General features: G+C 41.8%; 3 protein-coding genes across 4 annotated transcripts; 2 read left to right on the top strand and 1 right to left on the bottom strand.

The window, feature by feature from the left end:
• The first annotated feature begins 785 nt into the window (after window positions 1–785).
• Window positions 786–2,968, top strand: rps15 (ribosomal protein S15). Its single transcript, XM_028428653.1, has 4 exons — window positions 786–851; window positions 1,266–1,351; window positions 1,831–2,065; window positions 2,808–2,968. Exons 1-4 carry the CDS (start codon window positions 849–851, stop codon window positions 2,919–2,921), a joined length of 438 nt encoding a protein of 145 aa, XP_028284454.1. The 5' UTR covers window positions 786–848; the 3' UTR covers window positions 2,922–2,968.
• A 1,985-nt stretch (window positions 2,969–4,953) lies between these two features.
• Window positions 4,954–15,587, top strand: LOC114450426 (dipeptidyl peptidase 9-like). Of its 2 annotated transcripts, none has more exons than XM_028428528.1 (21): window positions 4,954–5,107; window positions 6,160–6,251; window positions 6,474–6,712; window positions 6,913–7,025; window positions 7,251–7,424; window positions 8,119–8,287; window positions 8,594–8,704; window positions 8,788–8,916; window positions 8,996–9,057; window positions 9,133–9,233; window positions 9,347–9,524; window positions 9,620–9,779; window positions 10,039–10,118; window positions 10,409–10,561; window positions 11,281–11,416; window positions 12,486–12,631; window positions 12,777–12,923; window positions 13,014–13,166; window positions 13,555–13,697; window positions 14,147–14,258; window positions 14,784–15,587. In XM_028428528.1, exons 2-21 carry the CDS (start codon window positions 6,196–6,198, stop codon window positions 14,874–14,876), a joined length of 2,655 nt encoding a protein of 884 aa, XP_028284329.1. In that variant the 5' UTR covers window positions 4,954–5,107; window positions 6,160–6,195; the 3' UTR covers window positions 14,877–15,587. The 2 variants fall into 2 exon arrangements, with proteins under 2 accessions (XP_028284329.1, XP_028284328.1); XM_028428527.1 differs by having other exon boundaries at window positions 8,116–8,287.
• A 1,620-nt stretch (window positions 15,588–17,207) lies between these two features.
• angptl4 (angiopoietin-like 4) lies at window positions 17,208–22,825 on the bottom strand. Its single transcript, XM_028428589.1, has 7 exons — window positions 22,301–22,825; window positions 21,417–21,527; window positions 21,196–21,301; window positions 19,063–19,176; window positions 18,876–18,971; window positions 18,500–18,784; window positions 17,208–18,406 (listed from the first exon to the last, which is right to left on the bottom strand). Exons 1-7 carry the CDS (start codon window positions 22,823–22,825, stop codon window positions 18,222–18,224), a joined length of 1,422 nt encoding a protein of 473 aa, XP_028284390.1. The 3' UTR covers window positions 17,208–18,221.
• Between the last annotated feature and the right edge of the window lie 3,573 nt (window positions 22,826–26,398).

The raw sequence follows: 26,398 nt of genomic DNA, 5'->3' as shown, positions 1-26,398 counted from the left end.
ACTCTTTAAAACATATTAAGGAAATAAAAATAATCAAGAGCACAGGCCTATGAGTAAATTAGAATTATGGAGTAGTAGTAGTTCCACCCCTTGTGATGGACTGGTGACCTGTCCAGGGTGTACCCTGCCTCTCACAGGTAGTTAGCTGGGATAGGCTCCAGCCCCAAGCCTATCATAAAAACGTTAAAGGACTCACAATTTTTTCTCATTATACAATAACTACTATAAGTATTTACAATAAAGTTTATTTCTGCTAATAAGATTATAAAATCAGCAGAGCACCCAGCTTCCTGGCACCATGCACAATTGAAGGAAGGCCTCTACACCCTCTGATAATGGCAGCATGCCTCTTCCTACACCTCCTACCCAGTGCTGCAACAACCTGCCTCTGCTGTTGCAATGTTTCCTAAACCTCACAATCTGGTTTCTTTGTGTTAGACACAAGTCAGACCAAATGTTTTATACACTTATTCACGTAACCATTATTTAAAAAAAAACTTACATAAATGATAATCACACACTAAACATTAATGGTGATGAAATTCTATTTTTATATTATTATAGAGGAAACATTTAAAAAAAGTGATTGGTTATTTAATGACGGTAGCCTATCTGCTGATATGCAGAGCTAACACTAAATTAAATGGTACAAAAACTAGAATGAAAACAGCACACGTTGGTAGAAACGTGAAATCAGACAGAAACTGGATTACAGTAGAGCAGCACCACCTAGTGTTCTCGGAGGGGTTGGCTGCCGGAAGACATTACCGGATGTTTGCCTGAAATCGCGCGATATCTGGCCTAACGAGAGTTACAGCCGTTCTTTTCCCCCCGGAACATCAGGCAAGATGGTAGGTGTCGTTCGGTCTGGAAGCTTGGCAAATCATAATCTACACCCATCTGCTCTTTAAAGTGGCTGGCTGTGAAAGATACTAGTGTCATCCCACAGATACACGCATGAAATAATATCTCAGTGGAAAATTGTTCATCAAATGACTTGGGAAAACAATGTTTATGGGTTGTGTGCTAGCTATGGCTACTACCGTCTATAGCTAAGCTAAACCGGTAGTCTAACGCAGTCTACAGTAACAGCTGATACAAACTATTACACTGTAGTGTAGTTGGCAGTTATGATAAAAGCTGTAAATGTATGTGCGTAATTGTGACAGTTGTTGGGAGTTATGGGTTAAACGTTTGATATTAAATAAACATGCTGGCGGCTAATAAGCTACATACTGACTGGGGGTGATGTCCTTTTCCTCCAGGCGGATACCGAGATCAAGAAGAAGCGTACCTTCAGGAAGTTCACCTACAGAGGTGTGGACCTGGACCAGCTTCTGGACATGTCTTAGTAAGTGATTTACTGGTGCTGAGGCTGCAACAAGCTTTACATTGTAGTCTGTTAGAGAGACAACGTTGTAATCCATAACTTGTAAGCTGACATTCAGTCTATGTTGCTGTAAATCTCAAGAATACCCAAGATGTATGTGCACTTACGTAATACACCAAACGTGTGTAATCTCAAACATATTGTGGTATATTTTGGTCTTCGTGAATATATTCTTTGTCCAAGTGATGGCATGTTGTGCTTGAGATTATGTACTGAAATCTGAAAATTATACATACTGGGATTTTATAAGGGGTAAAACTTTGTTGCCTTTGACTGAAATACACACCACACATCTTATTACTAGAATAAATGTATGAATATGCATACCTTTCTTCAGTATGCCATCTCATATTTGACAGACATGGCTGCCAATTACATGGCTGTAATTTACTTTACCAATGGCCAGGAACTTCACTGACATCTTTGTCCTCCCTCTGTAGTGAGCAGCTGATGCAGCTGTACTGTGCCCGCCAGAGAAGGAGGCTGAACCGTGGCCTGCGCCGCAAGCAGCAGTCCCTTCTGAAGCGCCTGCGCAAGGCCAAGAAGGAGGCTCCTCCCATGGAGAAACCAGAGGTGGTTAAGACTCACCTGAGAGACATGGTCATCCTGCCCGAAATGGTTGGGTCCATGGTTGGAGTGTACAACGGCAAGACTTTCAACCAGGTTGAAATTAAGGTATGTTCTGTTATTCAGACATGCATGTCTCAAAGAAATGGTCTGAGCCTGTCTGGAAGAACCAATGTGGGCTTAAGGGACACATTCTCTCCATAAATGCTAACTTTAGGGTAGAGTTTTGTTCCTTGAGCCATGGTTGCTGAGATACTGGGCACAACTAAAGTTGTCTTTCAACATAAAGTGTACTTCATACATCACTGAAGCCTGTTACATGTAGCATGTAAGCATGGGGCATACGGACAACACCTGGGTGTGAATCTTTTGTCCTTTCATGGGGTTTAGACCCAGATCCATTAGGATGCATGCATGAATAATATATTGGTTTATATAAAATATCTAGACAATAGCTTTAACATTTAACATGCATTCTATTGCAGAATCATAAGAATCAGTCCAATGACTAAAAAGAATGCAGTATGCACACTATAACCATTATGGGTGTAGAACAAATGTGCTGACATTACAGTAGCATCCAAGCTAATAAGTACTTACTGCAACTGTTATCTCCCAAATACACTGGCCCTGAATCCTAAGCTTCTGGCTTTAGACGTGTCATTCAAGACTTGTCTTAAGCATTAGCTACCATACTGAATCAGACTATTTCTTTAAGGGTTGCATTATGTGTAATTTTGTTCCGTTTAGCTTTTAAATTGTTTTTTTTTTCCTATTTTTTGACATGTCACCACTACACACAATGAGTTTTATGTTGTTACTGAGCTAACCGTGTTTGTCCTCTCCACAGCCTGAGATGTGTGGTCACTACTTGGGAGAATTCTCCATCACCTACAAGCCAGTCAAGCACGGTCGCCCTGGTATTGGAGCCACACACTCTTCTCGTTTCATCCCTCTGAAGTAGAATGGCTGTGTTCTTTGTATAAATAAAAAAATAGGTGCTCCACACAATTTGACTGTTGTTTTGTTTTCGTCTCCACAATATCTGAAATGAAAACTAAATTGTTAAAGGATAGAAAGGGCATAGAGAAGTATTTGTCTGTTTAGATGTTTTAATGAATGCCTCAGGTCCCTTAAAGAATTGTGTACAGAATGTTGTCAAAGTATTGTTGTTTCTGAAACACTTTAGTTACACCTAATCACATTGCACCAACAGATGCTATAGAGTTTTTTTTTTAAATAAAGGAGATAACGATATAGACTAGAAAAGCATTTCCTGAAGAAAATGCAAGTTTGATTGCCGCAGCTGAAGCATTGCTTTGAACGCTGATGTGAACGATTGCTCTGAATTGCTGGAGAATCTGCAATCTGAACTTAATTTGCTGAAACACAGTTAAGAATTTAGAAAGATGAAGCTCTTATCTGGAAAAGTAGAAAATGTTTTAATATTATGAAGATATGAAAGAGAAACAGCTGAAGACAAGAACAGTATGAAGTCACGACCTTAAAGAATAGCCTGTGAATATACCATATGAAAGGTCTGAGGGTGGAATAATACCATAAGACTATAAGAAGCTCAGGCTGTGTGATTTGAATGTGGAAAAGTAGTATACAGCTGAAGGATGATCAATGTGACAGATATAATGCTTAAAGTCTGATAAAGACTACAAATATGGCCGCTTTGTATGCTTCTAGTGAGTCAGTCTGTCACCATGGTAACGGCCCTGCCTGCCTGCCTGCCTGCCTGCATCCATGGCAACCGGAATGTTTATCAGCTGCCCCTAACTGCAGCTCTCTTTCCCCCTCCTAATGCATTTCCTATGTAAAACCACCCTCCGAACAACGTCTCATATTCTCCAAACCGAAGACTTTAGACAAAAAATAAGAACACCGTCAGAATCCCAAGAAGTTGCTCTACAACTGGTACGATTTTTATGTCTGGGATGTCGAAGATGTGGAGATGGCGGCGAGTTAGAAAATATGGCAGCTCTGCTTCTCTGTTTTTGGTTTTACATTATGTCTTAATGGAGGAATGACCGGCACTCTCCCCGAACAGCTCGATCTACAGGCAAAACTGTTTGGTGTTGAGTTTTAAGACCGACACCAACAGAACCCAGACCATTTTTCCTTCGAACTGGTGGCCAAATTATCCCTGTCAGATAAAAGGTGCAGACGTGACAGCAGGATAGAAACGCAGAAACTGGTTTAATTTTTTTCCCTCCCGCACTCTGAGCGATGACTCACCCACTCTAGCTCCCAACATTCCACGCAATACACACTAATGTTAAACTCAGAAGAGACCTCAAAAACCACTTCATCTTTAATCCCCTATCATTTGAAGACGGAGCTGAACTTCCAAATTCTGAATACAACTTTTGAAGACCAAGACGTTGGAAGTATTTTAAGCCTCGAATGGTTTCTCTAACTTAATATTTGTAGGAGCAGTAGCATTTTGCAAAATGCATGGTTTGAAGGGCTCTCCCATTGACTCCAATGTTAATTTGAGGGTGGAAAATGTTTAATATTTTTAATATTATAATATTTGTAATTATTATTGAAGGTTTCCGGGAATGTCCTGCATGAGCTGAATCTTTTGATGTTTGAATGGTTTGAATCGGCCCATGCATTCTGAAGATATGCTGAGCCAAAAAACGTACGGAAGAATAATAATAATAATAATAATAATAAAGACGTAGAAGAACAAGAGTTTGATTGCCTAGCAACGGCAATCAAACTAATAAACGACAAAATAGGAAATTTTAAAACATTCTCTGCACCTAGTGTTCTTGGTGTAGCTGTTTTTTAATTGATAAAGGTAAATCAGCATTAAGCCTTATAGAAACGTATTTGTAACATGCTATATTGAATCTAGTTCAAGGGGAGTGATTCGACTTGATGCTTTCATTGATGGTGAGCAAACACCGAACAGCCCAGGCCGTCTGACGCCAGAGCGGCAGTGCGGCTCTGAAAAAAGCACGGGTGTGTACTGCATCAGGGCGAAGGTTCCGCCTCTTTCCCGATCAGAACGCCAGCTGCATTTTGTGTGGCCATTCTGGGCCATGGATACAGCCTTTAGCAGTCACAAAATCTGTTTATTGACACCAAGCTAATAGAGTGTATAACCTGCTTAAGGTAACAGTGGCCACATTGGTAAGTATTTTACTTAATGTTAGCTTGTTTCGTAGCGACGTTTCGCCCAGCGTCTGTTTTTTTCTTTAGAAAATCAGTTAACGCTTGCTAGCGGCTACCTAGCTTTCAGCTAGGTTAACGGTAGCTAGCCACTTAGCTTCCAAGCGAAACTGACAGGGGAGAACTGTCATTTCAAAATGCACCAAATCAAGATTTTTTAAACAGACGCAGTTTAATAACTGCCGGTTTCTAACAACTCGGACTTTCGTCATTCACTTCCAAATGTTAGTAACATTGGTTCCGTTGAAAATTCTAACCTACGTGAATGTGCCGGTGTTTTTCCCGGTGTGACCGAGCAGTTCCAATTCGAGAACAAAGATCTATTGTAGGCTAGCTAAGGTGAACTGTTAACATTAGCGGTACCGTCATTTTACTCTTTTGACTCTGAATCGCCCCCCCTCCCGTAAGATTAGCAGGCTAAAACATACCGGGTATCTAGCTGAGGCTCGATTAGTGTTTACCGTTACAGATTGCAGCCCTGTTCTTTCCATATTAACGGAAGGCATGATACGGCAGAAGCTACGTTAAGTTGAAATGTAATGTTCAGCAGATGTTCCTCATACGTATGTCCACAGCTGGAACCAGGTGTCATCTTTACTAGTAGCTGTGATATTGACTTCGTATGCACGCTACTTGGAATGCTTGGAATAAATCACCACCCTAATGGGTGATGTGTATGTTGTGAGGTCACTGTTAAAGAAATAAATGCCAAAACAGTCACATAAGAAACCACTTGGTTATCTGTACTCTGTCTCCCCCACCCATGTCCTTTTCTCGTACTAGTCTCTTGACAAACACAGATTATAATGTGTAGAATGTGGAGTATTCCCTGAACTCTCTACTACAGTTGTAGACTTATCAGCTGTTTTGTGTTGCTAGACAAACATAAAAGGTCTAACTGGAATTCCAGTAAACCCTTTCTCTCTCTCTAACTGTTACTGTTGAGGAATTGCTGCCCCTGTTTTTAACATATTTAACTATTTTAAAAATGTTATACTGTACTTTGTTCGTAGGTTACAAAAACTGGAGTGAGGATTGTTAACCAGTGAATGCATAGAGTCAAGAAGGTCAAACTTTGTGACAATAAAGAGGGTATCTGGAAAAGGTATGGCATTCATATAATTTCAATTTACTAATGCGTGAATAATATTTAAAAGGACACTTTTTACAGAAGCCATTCAGACCTGATGGATAGGTGCATTTAAAATGGATCAGTTGAAATGTACCAGCACGAGCAAAAGCCATCTGTTCCTACTATATCTTGTCAAAAATAATTATAATTTTTAGTTTTTGCCCCACCGATTAGTTTTTTTTTTTTTACATCCAGCTGTGTGACTGTGAGCATGACTGCTGTGGACGGCCTTTCGGACAGCACAGAGGTGGTGGAGATGGAGGACGTCCCATCCCAGTTTTTCGTGGAGAAACACTCATGGGAGGGACTGCGTGACATCATCCACTGTAGCAGGAAATATTCGGGCATGATTGCCAACAAGGCTCCTCATGATTTTCAGTTTGTGCAAAAGAAGGATGAGAATGGACCCCATTCCCACCGGCTGTACTACCTCGGTAGGCTGACAAAAGCTTGGTAACAAAATGTGCAGGCTCATTCTTAGTGTTTTCTTCATTTTGCTCTTCTGTGCTCCTTTCACCTGACCTCAGGTTAGTTATGCTTTCCTGCTTGAGGGAGTAGAACGTGATTGCCTTGTGACATTAAAACAATCACTGTAATAAATTTAGCACATTTTTTGTTTGCTGCTGTCTTCCAGGAATGCCTTATGGAAGCAGAGAGAATTCATTACTCTACTCGGAAATCCCCAAGAAGATTCGGAAAGAGGCCCTTTTAGTGTTGTCATGGAAACAGATGCTGGATCACTTCCAGGTGAATTCCTGTTTGTGAAGCAGTGCAACCACTTAACAACACAACATGTTATTGAAACTCTAAATATTTAGCTTTCAAGTATAAGCTGTTCAGCAACATGTTTTATTGTAGTCATATTGTATTCATATATACTGCAATGTACTGCATAGCAAATGTGTATACCTGTATCTCTTCAGTGAATTACACTTTTATGATTTCCGTATGATTTCCTGTGGCTTCTCTTAGGCTACACCACACCAGGGGGCTTACTCTCGAGAAGAGGAGCTGCTGAGAGAGCGTAAACGTCTGGGTGCATTTGGTATCACTTCCTATGATTACCATTCCCAGACAGGTCTATTCCTCTTCCAGGCCAGCAATAGCCTCTTCTACTGTCAAGATGGAGGCAACAATGGTTTCATTGTGAGAACACTGCTTTCTTTTTTTTTCTTCAATTTACAATTCATAGGGAAATGGGGGTTTGTAATGTAGAGGATGTCCATATCTGGCACTGTGCTTGTTACAGCAGCTATTATGGACAGAAAGAGGCACATAGGTAGATTTTGTTTCAGTGATACATGTTATCTGATGTCCAATAATCTGTTATTGTCCAACTAATGTAGATGATTGCCAATACTGATATATACACTTTTTTGTTTGCATCAGGTCTCTACTGTTTAAATCCCTCCTAGTGTAATTACGCATACTTTGCTTACAATGGCCCACTACCAGATGCAGAGTTAAAGGCCATATGTAGTGAGCAAATAGTTACATTTGCATATAAGATGTGCCCTGTTTTGTAACAGTTTCTATCAAAGCTGTAGATGATGCTGAGGTGATGATGTCACTTCAGTGATTTGGATCACACACATTTGCACAGGAGATGCACTGAGCTCAGTGGTGCTGGTGCAGCATGATGTTATTGTGCATCCTCATTCGAATGTTTTTGACACATCATCTTGTTTTAAGCAGTCTCTTATTTTATGACTGAGATGTTAAATTGTTAGCTTGTAGGATACTGCTCTGTCAGTGTCAGCTTTGTATTGAAGCTCTGGTAATTGTTACTGAGACGCCCCACTTTGCTTTTGGTTAAGATTGTGTTTGTTGGTTTTAGCAGTCTGCTCCTGTAAAGCCTGTGGAGATAAAGACCCAGTGCTCAGGGACCCGTATGGACCCCAAGATCTGCCCTGGTAACCCAGACTTCATAGCCTTCATCAACAACAACGACTTGTGGATAGCTAACATTAAGACAGGAGAAGAAAGGAGACTCACGTACTGTCATAAAGGTCTGAATGTTTTATACATCATTGATAAAGTCTAACATACAGTTAAAGACAAAATTATTCTTTAATTATTTTCCACATTCTGTTTAATAGAGCAAATAGAATTTAACATTTTCAAACATACTAGTTTTATGGTAAAAGTGTGTTTTCAATTTTCTTGCTTTATTAAACAAAAGTGGGAAAACAATTTGAAAAGTGACATTTTCATTGGGAAGCTAATATTAATGTCTCCAACCCCAATTATTTAGGCCTGAATGTACTTTCACATGAATGTAAATCCTTTTTCTTAATGTCTTTCATTTCTTCCAGGTGTTGATAATGTTAAGGACGATCCAAAGTCTGCAGGTGTAGCGACATTTGTCATTCAGGAAGAGTTTGACCGTTTCACCGGTTACTGGTGGTGTCCCTCAGCCGTAGAAGGTCAGCAGGAGCAGTAGTGTCTGTTTGTGTGCATACATTGTGCTATGTCTATGTAAATAATGCAGAGAATTTTCTTACTTCAGACCCCAGTGGAGGTAAAACAGCGTACCTTCTGTATGAAGAAGTGGATGAGACAGAAGTAGAAATTATTCACGTTCCATCTCCAGCACTGGAGGAGCGGAAAGCAGACGCTTACAGATATCCCCGTACAGGTCAGTGCAGCCATGTACACATGTATAATATATGTTTGTTTTTACATTTTTATATTTTACCCTAATGTCCTATTTTCAGGTAGCAAAAATCCCCAGGCTACCCTAAAACTGGCAGAGATCAAGACAGATCATCAAGGAAGAGTAAGACTTTTACCGACTTGTTCTTTAGCGTCATCATTTAGTGTTGCTAATGAATTTATGTGTGTGTACTTACAGATTGTGAGCACACAAGATAAAGAGCTGGCCATCCCCTTCACTTCCTTGTTTCCTGGGACAGAATACATCGCCAGAGTAGGGTGGACGAGTGACGGCAAATAGTGCGTTTCAGTCAAAACTTTGTTCACATTCACAGACTAATCCAGCAAAGGAAACACAGCTTGCTTGAGGGACTGAAAACATTTTGAGATTTGTCGGTTCTGTGCTCTTTTAGTGGCTGGGCAGTGCTGTTGGATCGCAGTCAGAGGAAGCTTCAGCTTGTTCTTCTGCCTCCTGCCCTCTTCATACCTGTCACAGATGACCCAGCTCTGAGGCAGGAGAGTCTAGAGGCCGTATCTGCTAGCACACAGCCTTACATAATCTATGAAGAGACTACTGACGTCTGGATAAATGTAAGTCCTGTCCCTTGGCACACTCTTACCTTGAAATTCATTTTTCATTGTGTTGTCATAGTATTGTGATTGTAACAGTGTTTTTCTTTTTGCAGGTTCATGATATATTCTATCCCTTTATTCAAACAACAGAAGATGAGTTTACTTTCATTTGGGTGAATGAGTCTAAAACAGGTTTCAGCCATCTGTATAAAATCACATCCCTCTTACATCCTGGCTGCTTCCATTGGACAGAGGAATATCAACATGTAGAAGGTAAGAACCCAGGAGGTGCTCCAGAAATTATTTGAAATCAAATTAGCCAGTATTTGTGAGCGCTTTGTGATCCGGGGTGCCCCCTTATTTGTATAAACTTCAATGCAATTTCCCCATTGTGGGACTAATAAAGGTTTCTTAATCTTAATTTTAATCTTTGTGAGAATAAATAGGTTTTATCTCTCAGCGTGTGAGAACTGTTTGCATCATTTTTTTTCAATGCCAAAGAACAAGTTGAATCTGTTTTCTTTTTTTGCAGGAGACTTCAGATGTGCAATCAAGGAGGAGGTTACATTGACCAGCGGAGAATGGGAAGTACTGGCAAGACATGGTTCCAAGGTTAGTCAAAGGATGTCATTCATGCATGCAGACATACATATTGAATTCCTGCCTCTGCATTCATTTGGAGATACAAGGGTTACACTGGCAGATGGTAACGACTGATTGACATCAGAAGGCATTATTTACGTTTGCAATGTTCTGTCAGGCTTGTACTGCAGTTGTAACTGGTTTCAGGATATTTTCTGCCTTCAGTTCTCTGCTGCTATTGTAAAACGAGTAAATTAATAATAACCTAAAAACTGACAATTTTGTACCTTGTGTGGATATTCTTGTCTTTCCCTTGCTAGATCTGGGTGAACGAGGCAGCAAAACTGGTGTACTTCCAGGGAACCCGAGACACTCCTCTGGAGCACCACCTCTATGTGGTCAGCTATGAGTCACCTGGAGATGTGGTCAGACTAACCAAATCTGGCTTTTCTCATAGCTGCTCAGTTAGTCAGGTATTGCAGTTTTTTCCACCTCAACTTATGTGCACATTTTACTTCTTTATTTAATTACATTTACACACATTCCTCTTGACACATACATAGATACATACAATATATTGCCAAAAGTATTCTTTCACCAATCCAAATAACTGAATTCAGATGTTCCAGTCACATCCATGGCCACAGGTGTATAAAGCACCTAGGCATGTAGACTGCTTCTACAAACATTTGTGAAAGAATGGAGCTCAGTGAATTCCAGTGTGGTACTGTGATAGGATGCCACCTGTGAAATTTCCTTGCTACTAAATATTCCACAGTCAACTCTCAGTGGTATAATAACAAAGTGGAAGCGGGAACGACAGCAACTCAGCCACAAAATGGTAGGCCACATAAAATGATAGAGCAGCCGCCACTGGACTCTATAGCAGCAGCTGCAATGGCACTCTTTTTGCATGTTAGTGGAGGAATTTCAAGTTTCATTGTGCAGATTTTGGTTTATTGTGAGTATAGCAAATAATATCTTTAGAAGAGTTATTAAACAATTTAAGAAAAAAACATCACATTACAAGCCTAGGTTTAAAACACACTGGCAATGTTTTGCTGTATGGGATAAATATTCTCTGACACAGATCCGATCCTCTCTCTCCCTTTCCTTCCCTTTTCTTACGTGGGTACTTTATTTTTCTCATAGTCATCATTTTCAGATTTCTCTTTCTTCTCCCATTTTGCAGAACTTTGACTTTTTCGTCAGCCACTACAGTAACGTCAGCACGCCCCCCTGTGTACATGTGTACAAACTGACCAGCTCAGAAAGTGACCCTTTACATGTGGTACCTGAGTTCTGGGCCAGCATGATGGAATCACCAGGTAAACAACAGGAATTCCAGGCACAACATGTCTTTATGGTCTGTACATGCAGATGGTACCCATGAACTGTATTCCTCATATGCAAACAAGAAGTGACTTGTACTAACAGAAATATTTGCCTCACCTTGCATCATTAAGTAGAAGTCAGCCAAGAGTCAGCAGCTGAAAGTGCCTCTAAGCATCTGAAGAATTCATTTAAAATTATTACTTAGATTATTACTATAAAGTAAATGTTTAGTCGTTTTTTAATTATTGGACAATAACCTATTTTACAAACCCTGTCTTAAAGTGTTCAGATCTAGTTTAGGTTTACTGTTACTGAGTTTACTTATCAGGAAGCCTGACCATGTGTGAATGCTAAAGTACCTCATCTCCATCATATTTGTCCTGTTGCTGTTATCTTTGTAACTTATAACTGTGTGAAAGAGAACTGCACACTGACTTGTGTCATTCCTGGGATTACTTGAAATTCACTTGTTACGTATATACATTCAAAGGGAGGCAACTGGACTTGTAGAGCTTTCAGATCACGTGTGTCTCTAATTGTGACCAACATCTACAAAGAATAGGAAGAAGTGGAGAGAAAAGCCCTGAGTTCCTTACCTCGAACCACCCCCACCTACTGGTTTAGATATGTGGATGAAACATTACAACCCAGCACGGATTGTGCACATTTACGCAGTGGACAGCAACATCAGATTTACTCAGGAGGACACAAAGGACAATAATCTGAGGAAGAATATTGTCATCCTATATTTTATTATATTTTATTAACCAAGACATCCCAGCTCATTTTATCCTATGTCAACACCAAGACAGAAACTGGTTCACCCGAAGGACAGAACTCTCAGGGACAAACGCAGTAATGTCAATATATGCAGTGATCTCATGTGTAAGACTATTGTTTTGTTTAATGCCTGTTTAAAAAGTGCCTGTGTGGATTACAGTTTATGCTAAACCCTGTACCTGCTCAAAGGCCTCATTTCAGAAATCACACTTGTTTGAAGATGTATTTTGAGGTAAATGTTGACTTGGATTTGACCACATTTGTTGTTGATGTGTCTTCCAGGATGCCCAGGAGATTACAATCCACCAGAGATTTTTGACTTCCCAGGAAAGTCGGGCTTCCAGCTATATGGGATGGTATACAAGCCTCACAACCTACTGCCGGGCAGGAAACACCCGACTGTCCTCTTTGTGTATGGAGGCCCACAGGTTTGTGGCTGTCCAGTCCATGCTGCCTCAGTCTGTGTTGGCATCATGTCATGAGACACTAATTGTCATTTTGGACCTCTATTGCCATGCACATTGAAAACAACCTCAAGCATTTTTAAGAATGTTTTGTGTGACGGTGTGTTAGGTGCAGCTGGTCAACAACTCTTTCAAGGGAATGAAGTACCTTCGTCTGAACACGCTGGCTTCTCTTGGCTATGCTGTGGTCGTCATTGATGGGAGGGGATCCTGTCAGAGGGGCCTTGAGTTTGAAGGGGCATTGAAAAACAAAATGGTAAAGTCAGAATAAGTCACACAATGTAACATGTAAGTAGAAATAAGGGTGGCAGTTTAAATCAGCCGCTGTTTGCCTCTTCATCTTCAGGGTCAGGTGGAGATTGAAGACCAGGTGGAGGGGCTGCAGTACGTGGCAGAGAAGTTTAACTTTGTGGACCTTAGCCGCGTTGCCATCCATGGCTGGTCATACGGTGGTTTTCTCTCTCTCATGGGCCTCATCCAGCGACCCAATGTCTTCAAGGTTAGGAGGATTTTTTTTCAGTTCTTCAGACTTCTTGTTTGTTGCTGAATTGTTCTTTGTTCAACAGTGAGCTGTGGACTGAATACATTAGAAGCTGATTAAGTAATATTGTGCTGAATTATGAAATTAGAATGAATGATTTCATTTGTGAAGTTTAATTCTCAAGAAGCTGTGTTGCAGTTGCCACTTGCAGCCACATGGTGTCTGCATTGGACAATATGTTGAGTAATGGCCTTTATTCCACACTGAAGCCTTTAGATAGGCAGCAGACCTAAAACAATCATAGAGTGTATGTTTCTAGCTCCTGTCTGAGCAAGATGTCACTTTTTCTGCCTTACATTCTACATTACATTCTTTACCATTTAACAAAACTTTACATCCGTCTCAGTTGGCTATCGCAGGTGCCCCAGTGACTGTGTGGATGGCCTATGACACAGGATACACGGAGCGTTACATGGATGTTCCTGAAAACAACCAGCACGGCTACGAGGAGGGATCTGTGGCACTGCATGTGGACAAGCTGCCCAGCGAGTCAGTACACACACACATACATACGAGCATCTGTGTGGGATTTCAATTGCATGCATGTTTTATGTATGTCAGGCTGACTTTTTACTGCTTTCCTGCTGGTATTTGTGTTATGTAAAGTCTAGAATTCCTGAACAAATCGGGTCTTAAACTTGAAGTGGAGTTTCAAGTGGAATTTTAAATCATGCCCTTTTTTTAAATGAGTTTGTAATTTTGGTTTTAGATGAGCTCCAACCTTCCTGTTTAAAGACTAAGAACCAGACAGCATGTAGGAACACATAGGGATCTTGAATGCTTAGGATTCCTGCAGCTGAAGTGATATATATCAATAAATCTCTTGTAATCAAGACATCAGTATGTTGGGCTTCACTTTCTTTCCAGAGCTGCATTGCACGTGTCACTGTTTCTCTGTTTTAAATCACATTATAACCATGTAAATTTTGTCATTCCAGGCCCAACCGGTTGCTTATTCTCCATGGATTTCTAGATGAGAATGTGCACTTTTTCCACACCAATTTCCTGGTGTCACAGATAATCCGTGCTGGGAAGCCCTACCAGCTTCAGGTCAGTGTCAGAGACTTGGTTCCCACATCATCAGTGTAATAGTCATATGGTGAAATGTTGAGCAATCCAACTACAACAGCATCAGTTTCCTTGGCCTCCACTTTTGTTTACATTTAAAAGGTTGGTTTCTAATGCCTCACTTTGGTTGACTGTCTGGGATGTTATAAATGATTATAAATGTCTCTTTATCAGAGGGTGAAGGCAAGAGCCTGCTTAGATATCCATGATCCCTGCAATTTGTTGTGGCCACTTGCTGTGAAGGCACCAGCTGTGTATGTGCCAGAAAAATAAACCATTCATGAACTCTGAAGAGAGGCTGTGTACAGCACACAAGCTGTGCACTTTGTCTGTAAAGCATATAAAGATGATGTAATGTGCTTAAATAGAGTGTGTATCAGAGCAGACCAGATGACCCTGCAGATGTACTGTGTATGCATAGACTCACACTCCAGTTCTCCAGGAGCACTTCTACCATCGGATTTTGTGATCCTAATGTTAATTGGTGGCTCTGTTTTAATTTTCTAGGTCTACCCGAATGAGCGGCACAGTATTCGCTGCCCTGAGTCTGGAGAGCACTACGAGATAATGCTGCTGCACTTTCTACAACAATACCTCTGAAATGAGACAACAGGGGAGAAGTGAAGTCTAGTTCCCCCCTCTGTCCTCCTTTACCCCTCCAAATGTCCGCCCATCTTTTATTCTCTGTGATCCCAAACTGTCTCTCTTCACACTGTCATCGAGAAACACATCAAACACCCAGCAGCCGCAAGTCGCCAGTCTCTCCTACAGAGCAGTCATCTACTTCTCACTATCCTTCTCCTTTCTTGGTCTGTTGCTCAGTTTGCTCTCCCTCTCTTTCCCGTGTACAGTCTGGGGTATGGTTTACGAGCACAGAGAGTTGCTGTCTCACCCTGAAAGCTGAACAAAGACAAGGACATATGGAGAAATGTTTGCAGGCTGTGTCACATTGACTCATCGCTCACCCACGTCCTCTACAACCATGATGGTTTTTGCCAAATGTTATTGTGTTGTTTTCCCCCCTGACCGACCTGCGTTATTCACTTCAGTCAGTGGTAGAAACAGAGTTACAGTTCACAGATATGAAATGGAATCTGGGCGCATATTTGCAGACATGAGCTCTCACACTATACATATATAAAAACACAGATTATCACACTCGTACACAGACATGCACAATCAGGTTTTGCAATATCCATACATACTGTGAGCCTGTACCTTGCAGTTTGTTCTAATGAAGAGAGGAAAATCATGGCTCTTCCTCTGTCCACTTGTTTTAAGTGTTGTTTAAAATCAGATATTTTTATGGAGTTTTATCCTTTTTTTTCTTTTTCTTTTTAAATCGCGATGGTGGAAGCCACTCATTGATATTTCTGTGCCGTTTTTTTCCCCTCACATTACATTGCTCGAGATGTCTGCTTGCCTTCTTAACACATAATTTATATTTGCCAAAGTACCTCTTGACTCTTGATCATCTGGTATTTCCTTTTTTTACTGCAATAAAGACAACAGGAGGGTGAGCACTGGAGTCTTACAACAGCTTTGTACCACCGAACTACAATTTGTACATGATAATGAATAAATGTATGAATCGATCAGATGCTTTATTCCACTGCAGTCCTGGTGTAATGGTGTACTTGGATGGTATTTGCTGCATGTCTTGCAGGACAGATCCAGGCAAACTTTCATATATAGTGCCTCAAATATACCCCTGCTCTTCACATGACAGCTGCTCCTAACCAAGCATGCACCACTGCTACAAGTAGTGCTTTCACACTCTGTAAACGAGGATGCAGATGGCCTTCAACCCCCTTCCATTGTGAGCAGTGTGGTTGCCTTGGTAACCTGTGGATAAGATTGGTGAGTGATACTTGCCTTTACCTGACGTCATAGAGTTTAGGCGATGGTAAATATGTATGTAGAATAATAACACATTTATAATGTTTTGAATATTTGTTGAAATTCTCAGATGCATAAAGGAGCCATTTGAAGTGGAACAGCCTTGTTACGATACTGTAAACTACCAGTTTTTGAGTATGTGGCTAAACAGACCGATTTTAACGGTCTGTGACATAACTGCAGTTCTTTACATCTTCTACTGCAGGAAAATCCTTTCATTAAAGCACACACTGTGACAACAAGGCCAGCACTTTCACTGAGAGGTCTGCTCAGAGCACCACTTCCATCAGACCAGCTGCTGCAGAGGTTGATCCTGACGCTGATCACTGCGGATGAAGCACATTAACAGTAAGCCCGACACAGGAGGAGAAAGTGGTGCACTGAAAATTAAAGTTGACACCTGGAAGCTGCTGAAGTTTGCTTGTAGGTAATGTAGCTACTAAGCTGCTGAAGCGTTTAAGGCAAAAGAGATCTGCCACGTGTGGATAAGTGAGAAGGTTTGGCTCACTGGGCCTGTGCTTGGCTGCTAAACTAAACGACACTAGGAATTAGTATATAATTTTATATATATATATATATATATATATATTTTGTGTATGACTTGGATAGAAAAAAGATACAGACAGGAAACAAGTGAGAGCTATTTGGAATGTATTCCTCTGCAAACGTTTCCATTTCAGCTTCATTTACGGGTAGCTTTATTTAGGATACCAACATGAAGTCTAGCTGCCCATTTGTCATTATAATTTGCTTTTTGTATTGTGTGTTTTGTTGTTTATGAGTTAATGTTTTCACTTGATTGTGGTAGCAGTGTCTCAGTGGTATAGCAGGGTTGTCCAATAACCGGAAGGCTGGTGGTTCAATCCCAACTCTTCCCTAAGTCCGCATAGCCTCCAGTGTACTCACTGGTTTATGGTGCTCTTTGCTGGGCTGTGTGGGACTAATTTAATTATATTTATACTGTGTACTGCAGAATTGTACATAGACGCACAACACAGACAAAAGTGTAATTTAAATCAGTTCATGGCTCACTGTGGCCATAAAAGTTTATTTTCTCTTAAAAAAACAAACATGGACAATATAAATTATAAACAGGAAGCAGCAGAAATATATATAATGATTCTTTACAGCACTTAAATAAGAAAAAAGGAACATCTACAATAACAAACTCTCAAGTCAAAACATCACAGACATCACAACAAATCAGTTATATTTCTGAAAACACAGACGACATTCCTTCAAATGCTATGTACAAAACAATGCCTCATCTTATAATAAGTCAATGTGACTCAATATTTAAATATCTCCACAAACAAATTAAAATGAGTGAAGAGTGTGTTTAGTTTGATTCAGATGTGCTGGCAGCATATACATTATATTGTACAAAAGGCTGGAATGGTCCAGAGTATCAGTGTTAACACAGTTTCTGCATCGTAACCCTAACTTTACATAACGCAGCTTATCCATTTAAATTAAGTCACCGTTTGGTCCACACCATAGGCTTCTTAATCAGCCTGCTTTTGAACTCCTAAATATAAAAGCCGCTCTGTTTACTCGCTACATGTCGATGAAGACTCTCAGTCATCCAGCTCATTTTAATTCAAACGTTTGAAGAGAGGCATCTGGACTTGTGGAGTTTTCTTTTTTGAATTTACTCGCAACATAACCACATTCAAAGTCGACAACAGCCAATAGATAACACCTTGCATCTGGTGAGGAGTCTCAGCTTGTTGGAAATGCTTTACGGCTTACAGCACAGTGGACAGGTCTGAGCTTGCTCGGCTCGGCTCGGGGGCCCCTCTTCCACACCAACAGGAAACAGCAATGGTGTAAAATCCGTTGCACTTTCTATTTTTGTCTCTTTTCCATCAGTGGCTTTAGATGTAGGGGAGTGTTTTCAGAAATCAGAGCAGTGGAAACTCACTTAATGAGTAACCTGTGCTTCAGTTTCGAGGAGGTTTGACCTTGCTGTGAGGTCATCATCACAGGGAGGCCTCATCAACCAAGCACCAAGAAAAGAAAATCTGCTTCTCGTCTTTCTGATCTTTATGACTTGTTTTCAATTGCAGCAGGGGCAATCATCATGATGCTGGACTTAAGAGGGTAGTATCTGCCCCTCCAGGTTTTCCAGAAGATGCCTTGTTTCCTCTGGTGCCGCTGCTTGGGTGGAGGGCTCTGGAAGTATCTACCATTTAGGTTGGAGCGACCACAGTTGCTGAACCACCACCCACCTGTAAAGACAGCATTATAGAAAGTTAGTTGTTGCATTGTTGAAGCAATATCACAATTTGGTGTCTGTAAACATGCTCATCATTGTTGCTTACCAGAGAGGTGTTTGGCGCAGTTGGTATCGGTTTTCTGATCGTTGTCCTGGTCTTGGGTGGAGAAAGGCAGACCAGAGGTGGCGTCAGTGCCCAGGGAGCTCTCCAGGGTACTGAAAGTGCCAGCCTCCTGAATCTGGAGTGAGTATTTTGTTTCCTCGCCTCCCAAATGGAAGGGGAGTTGGACAGATGCTTCATCATCACCCCAGTCGGAAAGCTTGATGTTGAGGATGTATCCACCATCTTTGGCAATAGAATGAATCTTTTCAAGACCCAACCAGAACTCTCCTGGAGAACAAGAGTAGAAGTAATGAGTGTTAAGATCTCCTAATATGACCATGGACTGGTCAGTTGTCCCACAACTCAAAGGAGCATTTACCATTCAGGGTGCCAAAGCCTTTCTCGTAGGCTTGCCATAGCTGGTCAAAGTCCACGGAACCATCTTGGCGCTTTTGGATCACTGTCCATCCACCATCTGGACAAAAAGACAAAGAGAGGTTTGTCAGGATGGTTCTATACAGCAAAAAAGCAGCTTCAAAAATCAGAAGAGGTTTAGCTCCGCTCACCTGCTGTCATCTCACAGAAGACTTTAAAGGGCTCTGAGTTAATTGGCTGGATGGTGTACACGCCGCTGGTGCTCTCTCCTCTGAGGAACAGGTCATGGCAGTCTGTTGGCATTTCTACAAACAACAACAAAAAAACATATATTGTTAGGACAAACTGCCTTGTACACTTTTCCCCTAATTTTAAACCACATGTTTTAAGCCAATTTAAAGTATTAATCTCTCATATGTTTTGATTATCAAGTGGCATTTGAGATTCTGAGCTTGTTTACTTCACAGCTTTCATAAGTAGGTCAGTCACAGTTTGACAACCTCTCAGCAAGCGGTGTCTGTGCACAGCCAGAGCCAAGTGTTTGCAAATAAGAGAAGGCAAAGTGAAGATTATCGCAGTGTCTGGAGATATAAATGTGTTCCCGATAATGCCTCTGACCTAGCTTCAACAAGACTCTTTTTCTCTGTTATAAATATGACCTTTCTCCCAGTTCCCAAGCAGACACCCCTCCTTACAGCCTATGGAATTACACACTACCCTTTACATTCCTCACACTCACACTCACACACACCCAACCCCCCTCCCCTGACATGTCACACTTCCCTCACGTGCACAGCAGCCAGCTGGTGACGAAAGCATGCATGGCCAGTGCATGCATGGGGAGTGAGCAGAGGGTGGAGGTTGGGGCTGTTGTCGTAAAGAGACATCAGAGAAGGCACCACACAAAGAGCAAAGAGGGGCGGAGGGAGGGTGGGGGGTGTTTGGCTGCCATGTGCCTAATGAGGCACAAGTATAATAGCTCCCCACCAGTGAAACCCTTATAGTGTGGATGTCATCATGTGGTGCAACTTAATGTTTGAACCAGTCAAAATAAACCTTGAGTGGTTCTATTTTGATTTTCTGGATTGTTTTCTTCGTTGTAGCTCATCAGCTGATCAGCTAAACACAGTTAGTGTGTTGTGACCTTTCCTCTAGATGGGTGAACTTTTGGTGGCTGCAGTCTGCCTCAGGGTCAGGGGTTCTCCTGAACTTTGGCACACTTCTCATTCATTACAATTGTAGAGAAGGAGATGGAGGTGGGTTTGTGTACAGGGATGGGGGGAGGAGAGGATGACCTGAGAGGAGGAGGAGAAGGAGGAGGAGGGATGTCAGACTGATGGATCTAGGGGAAAGGTTGCTCATTCTTGAGGGATGCACAAATGTTTGTTTTACACATAAAAAGGTCTTAAAATGGGGGAGGAGGTGAGTGTCTTCCAAACAGAGGAGGATATCTGTACAAAGTTCACAGATAAATTTAGACTTGGTCCCATTTTTTCCTCCTCTGTTTTTTTATCTTTACTTAGGCACAAGGCCAGTAATCTGAGGAACTCCACATGCAACATGTACAAAGCCTCCCTTTGCCTTTTCCAGGTTCCCCTCCTCTACCTCTACCCCTCCACCTCCTCACAGAAATGATCAGTGAGAGTAATCCTGCTGAGCTGACTGACCCGGGCTGATAGCTCTCAGAGAACAGTGAACTTTCCCCCAGTTGAAATCTTGCCAGAAAGAAAATGTTCCTTTTATTTCTCATTCCTTAAATCCTGCTGATGTCAGAGCTTTGAGGTATTATTGTAATTTGTATTGACTGAACCCAACTGTTGCCTCAGCCACATTCACCTTTTACCCAGTTCACAGCCATGGCCATCACAAGTGTGACATTTATTCATATTTAATGAACAGCATCAGCTTCCCCCTCTCTATCTGCTGTGTTTGTTTCTTTCAATGAAACACATTGAAACCAACATGCTGTAAGAAAGTGTCTCAGCGAAGTCACAGTGATGGACACTGTTAACATTTTAAACTTTTAAGAAGCTTATTAATTTAATTGTGCTGATGTAGGAAAGGCACCTCGTATTAAAGGAACAATGTTCTAAGGATTTTAGAAGCTAAAAGGCCAAACGTCCACCTGTTTCTGGCGTCACGCAGCGTGGAGAAGCGTGTCGCAAATTGATTAGATTCTTTGAGTTTAATTGCTAGTGATTTAAGCTTCTTTGAGGCCTTACTAAACAGATGGTCTGGCACATTTGGCGTCAGGTTTGTCGCCAGCCGACTTAAGACAGTATCAGGAGAGGATTTTGGAGGACGCTTTTTCCTGCTTTACTTACCGATTGGCGAGTCGCGCTGTTCCGCGTCAGAGCTGCTGCTGCTGTTTGGCACGGATGCGTCGGCATTGCTGCTCCGCGGTGAGGCTCTCTGACGTGACAGCTGGATCTGGAATAAAAAAAATAGTTGCTTGTCAATGATTTTAGGAAACACAGAGCACAAAAAAGTCTTCTGATTATGAAAAAAAACGTGCTTGACGTGCGTAAAAGTGGCGGTTCCTTACTTGACTCTGCAGGGTCCTGATGCGCACGTTCTGCTTGTCCAGCTTCTCCTGCTGCAGTCTGATGCGCTCCATCAGATCGTCAATGCGTCTGTTCTGAGCCTCCATCATGAGCTGAGAGAAACATAACACAAAGGTACCACATTTTTAACATTTAGTCAGCTTTATTCAGCGTTATGTCTGTGCGTAAAAAAAACACCACTATGGCGCCACGTGAGCCTTAAAGTTAAAAGAAAAAACTGGCCACCTGCAGGGCTCCACGGAAACCCCTGAAGCATGCAGACACATTTTCACCCTTCAGTGACAAGCATTTGTTCTCTCCAAGCGGCTGTGGTGAGGTTATGTAACTCACTCGCAGCACGGGATTTTCCATCTCACTATAAAGACTCTCTCAGACTCACTCGCTGCTTTGTGAAAGATGATCTGCTCGGAAAGCACAACTTTTCCGAACCCCCTCCACCTAATATTCTCCAAGTTGTAAAATATGACAGCTGCGACCAATTATTCACACATTCTTGCAGCTGATGCTTGCAGATGCCTTTTGTCTGGCGGCCTTTTAGTGCCTGTGCACGTACTGCACGTTCTTTTTACATGGCTTTCAGGCTTACTAACCACCCCCCACCCCACCCCACCCCTCCCACTCCTCTCCACCCACCACCCACTGCTTGCTCTCTCTGCATTTTTAATTTAGTGCCTTTGAGGCTACAGAAAAAAAGCCTCACCATAAAAGACAACTGTAAAAACCACAGAGTTTAACCAGTGCAGCCACACTTTGACTGTGTCTAAGCAGTGGAAAGCCTCATTTAGCCAAACTGATATCATTCCACTTATCTTAACACATTATCATCATCATCATCATCATCATCATCATCAATACAAATGCTCACCTGGATGTTGCGAGCATCACTGTTGTTCTTGGCACCAGTGTTATCATGCAGCACTGCGTCTCCCTGCAACATGCTGTCCACCTTCTCCTCCAGCCGGCTCATCCTCTCACTCATTGTCCTCCTCTCCTGCTGCATCTCCTCGGCCTTCTCCCTGAGCTCGGCCGTGACATTCAGCAGCTGTCCCTCTCTGTCTTCCAGTCCCTGGGCCCGAGCCTTCAGTGCCTCTCCCTCTGCTCGCAGCCTCTGACTTTCCCTCCCCAGCTCGGTTACTGTGCGATTGAAGACTTTCAGCTTGGAGGACACGTCCCTCATCTGGACTTTGGTTTTGTCCACATGCTCCTTCAGCCCCTGACCTAGTTGCAGAAGGCCGTGTGCAATGACATTCACATCATCCCACGCCGCGTACTGGACACGCTTCTCCTTGGTAGCACCACCAGCCGGTGATGCCCCTTTCCTCTCAAAGGGGAAGCCTGTGGCCATGAGCACCACCAGGCAGAGAGTCACAGTTGCCAGAGTTGTCTTCATTGCTGCTCTTGTCCTTAATCTAGCTTCTTGTCGTGTGGTTTCTTGTTGCAGAAGTGTGCAGTTCTCTGCCAGTCTTCTAAAGTTGAATCTCAGAGCTCAGGCTCCTGGAGGAACAGGCACAGCACTGCTATTATATACTTTCACAGCCCTCCAGTCTAAGCTGCGAGCTGCTGCCATTGGCCAGCCGAGGAGAGGGAGGGGTGCAGTTACTCTCAGGTTTCTGTCCCTCCTCCACCTCTCTGTTAACTATTCATGTCAGTGACAAGGAGGGACATGATATAACAAAAAGATCTGTTTTCATGTCTGCACACAGGGAGACATAAATCACATTATCTGCTAGGTGACACCAAACAGTCCATGTGTCTTGGCGTAAAACAAATTGAGAAGTGTTAGTGAATGGAAATATTTTAGACGAGGCAGGCAGGCTTATCCACACATCAGAGCAGGAACATCCTGAAACTGCCTGATAATATTATCAAAAGCCAAATTAGAGCTCACATTCTTCCTATAATTAGTCTCGGATGATTCATTCAATAAACCTAATGGAACATCAGAGCAGACAAAATATAGCTTCACACTAATTCAAGTGCAGATATCGGTCTATTCTACCGTAAATGTTATAACAGGGTGTACTGTACAGGGACCACACACACTCATGTCTGTGAAAGATGAAGCTCTGGCAGAGAGGACTCCTCAGAATGTAAATTCTGATGTGTTTGGCTCATGTCTTAATCACTGTCATTCGGTTTTATGGCCCATCTTTGTGTCATAGATCTCTGATCTTATCCTCACATCACTGAGAACAAATAAAGAATAATAACCATATAATGGTGTATAATGATGGGCTAATAGTCCATTCTTCATTGGATTCCTAAAGCCTAATTAGTCTGGTGATATTCATAAGCTTTTCCCAATTTCATGAAACTTTTTTACTGCATAATAGGAAAATCAGAATGAACTTTAATGTCATAATTTTTCTATATATTGAATGATTTGCTCATAAAACAGTGAAACTGTTTCCACACTTCTCTAAATTGGACTAATCTTGATAACACATAAAAAAATGATTTCGTATTTGTGTGAATTATCAGTGTAAATGAATAAAATTAATGTGCTGATCATTTCCGTACAGAAACCTTGTCCTAAAGCACAGAGAAACATCAGCCTCAGAACCTTATATCAGGATTTCTTAATCGCGGCTCCTCGGATAATGTGAGGGATGAATGTCGTCAGGAGGGGAACATGCGTATGCTTTGGCCTGAGGTGCTGCTCGCTGAGGATCTCCACCTCACTTGGAGGCTGTGAGGACTGTGAGAATTAGGGGAAAGTTCGCAGCACAGAGAATGCCCACATTACAGGGCCTTAGGGTTTTTAACCAGTCTCCACCGGTTAGCTCGCAGGCCATACGTTCTCCACAAAAGAAGGAGCAGGGTTAACCCTCTCCTGTGTGTAGCCCAGACTAAGTAGGTGAAAGGTAACTGGGAGACTGCTGACAGTGCTAAGGATGAGAAAACTGAGCTCCCTTGTTTATGTTCCTGGAATGTGACAAACACCCATTATTTCCCTGAATACCTCAGCAGAGAGAGATTTTTCTCAATGACCTGCTGTGTTCTGGTTAAAAATAGGCTTTTCCTAATCAATTTGAACCCGCCGTTTCCCTTTCAGTGGGAGCACTGAGGTTAATGCAGACAGATTTACCTGTGTTTGTTCAGACTGCAGTGATGACTCACGTCCTCTCAGTACCAGTAAAACAGGATAACCTCAGAACATCATCAGGTTTTTTTGAATAGCTGGAGTATGTTTCACAGGTAAATGATCTGTGTAGAAGTGCGTGTCAGACACTTACAGTAATGATTGAACTTGATGACAGTTGTCCTCTGGAACTTTTAAAGCAATAAGGGTGTAAATGAAGGAAAGCTGGCTTTTTCATATCATACTGATGTCTGTGGAGGTTAAGGGAGGCAGAGAATTCATTTTATTGCTTGTCAAAGAAACATTAAATGGATCTCTGACAACCAGAGTTTGACAGATGTGTTGAAGGATGTGTGGTTTATGGATAAATTATAGTGTGTCAGTCAAGAGAAGCAGAATGTGAGTGTGTTGAAATTGTTTCAGATAATAGTTGTGTAATGCATTTATGCATGGAGTAAAGGACTGTCAGAATATGTGTGTGAAGTGTCAGTGGACGTTGCCCATCCCATATGTAGATTAGTCCCTTATCATTTCTTTTCATTCTCTGAGTGGATGCTATGGATCTAATTTAGTTATTATTATGGATGTAGCTGAGTATTTTTTGCAGCACTTCGTTATTATTATTAATTATAAAGTACAGTATTCAAGTGAATTTTCATCCACTACTGGAAGTCTGTAGACGATACATGGGAACAGACTAAACAAATAGATAAAATAAGCTTCGGTCCCATCTGCTTGCTGTGAATATCTTCGAGGCTTGTAGGAATTTCTCCCTGTATGTTACTGATCATCACTGGATCCACGCCTCGCCACAGCTGCTTGTTCAATTTCCCAAAATGGCCACTCCCATCTCTAGCCAGCATGGTGACCTTTTACCCAGATTCCAAACACAGAACATCTGTAAATCTCAGTGCAGCCCCCTGACTTAGTCATGTTGGAGAGGATGGAAAGAAGAAGAAGAAGAAAAAAAAAACAGGTGCTGGAGGCTTCTGGAGCTGTAAAACCTCTGGTTCCCATGGATAGACTGTGATCTGTGATCTCTTTCCATTTCTGGCCTTTTTTATGAGGTTGTAGTAGCAGATTTCTTTCCACTTGTGTTTGCCAGAAATATCTGAATAAATGTCAATCAAGTGAGGTAGATAAATGGAAATGGTCCATTAGGACACTGTGGCATCATCCCTGTGCTCTTCAGAGATGGTATGATGAGATATTCATGAGAAGCAGACCATAGGTGACCTTTTCAGCTGTCAGCATGCACAGATAGGAGTGGAGCTCATGACGGTTCATCACTGAGCAGAGAGATCAGAGATCACTCATGGACTTGTTAATAGGGGTGCATGATGATGTTGGCATGTCATTAGTATCATTAGTATTAGTATCATCAGTTGGTAAGCATGGAAGAGGGACAGATTTTTAATGGCTATAAACTGCTCTTTGCAAAACTACTTGCTTAGAGAAAGAGGAACCAATTCACTAGAACCCATCAGCAGACACTTCATCTTCAGCTTTGCAAAACTATGTGATTACATCAGCCATAATAGAAGCAATGACATTGGTATGTTGGTAATAACTCAACACAGTGATTCAATGTGTTACACTAACAATGGTGACTACATGTGGCTCAATGAGCCATAAAGAGTTAACATGAAGTGTACAGGAAGCCTGACACACCTGACAGACTGCACTTGATAAGTAGCCCTACAAACAACCAAATCAGTAAAAAGCAGAAAAACCTGCTGACACACACACACAAACACACACACACACACACACACACACACACACACACACACACACACACACACACACACACACACACGCATGCATGCATGCATGCACGTGAGGACTTATAATGAACCAGTTTTTCAATTTTCATACTGA

Source organism: Parambassis ranga, chromosome 17 (assembly GCF_900634625.1).
Source record: "Parambassis ranga chromosome 17, fParRan2.1, whole genome shotgun sequence".
Classification (NCBI taxonomy): domain Eukaryota; kingdom Metazoa; phylum Chordata; class Actinopteri; family Ambassidae; genus Parambassis; species Parambassis ranga.
Note: the sequence above shows the minus strand (reverse complement) of the source record. Positions and strands in the feature narration are given on the sequence as shown.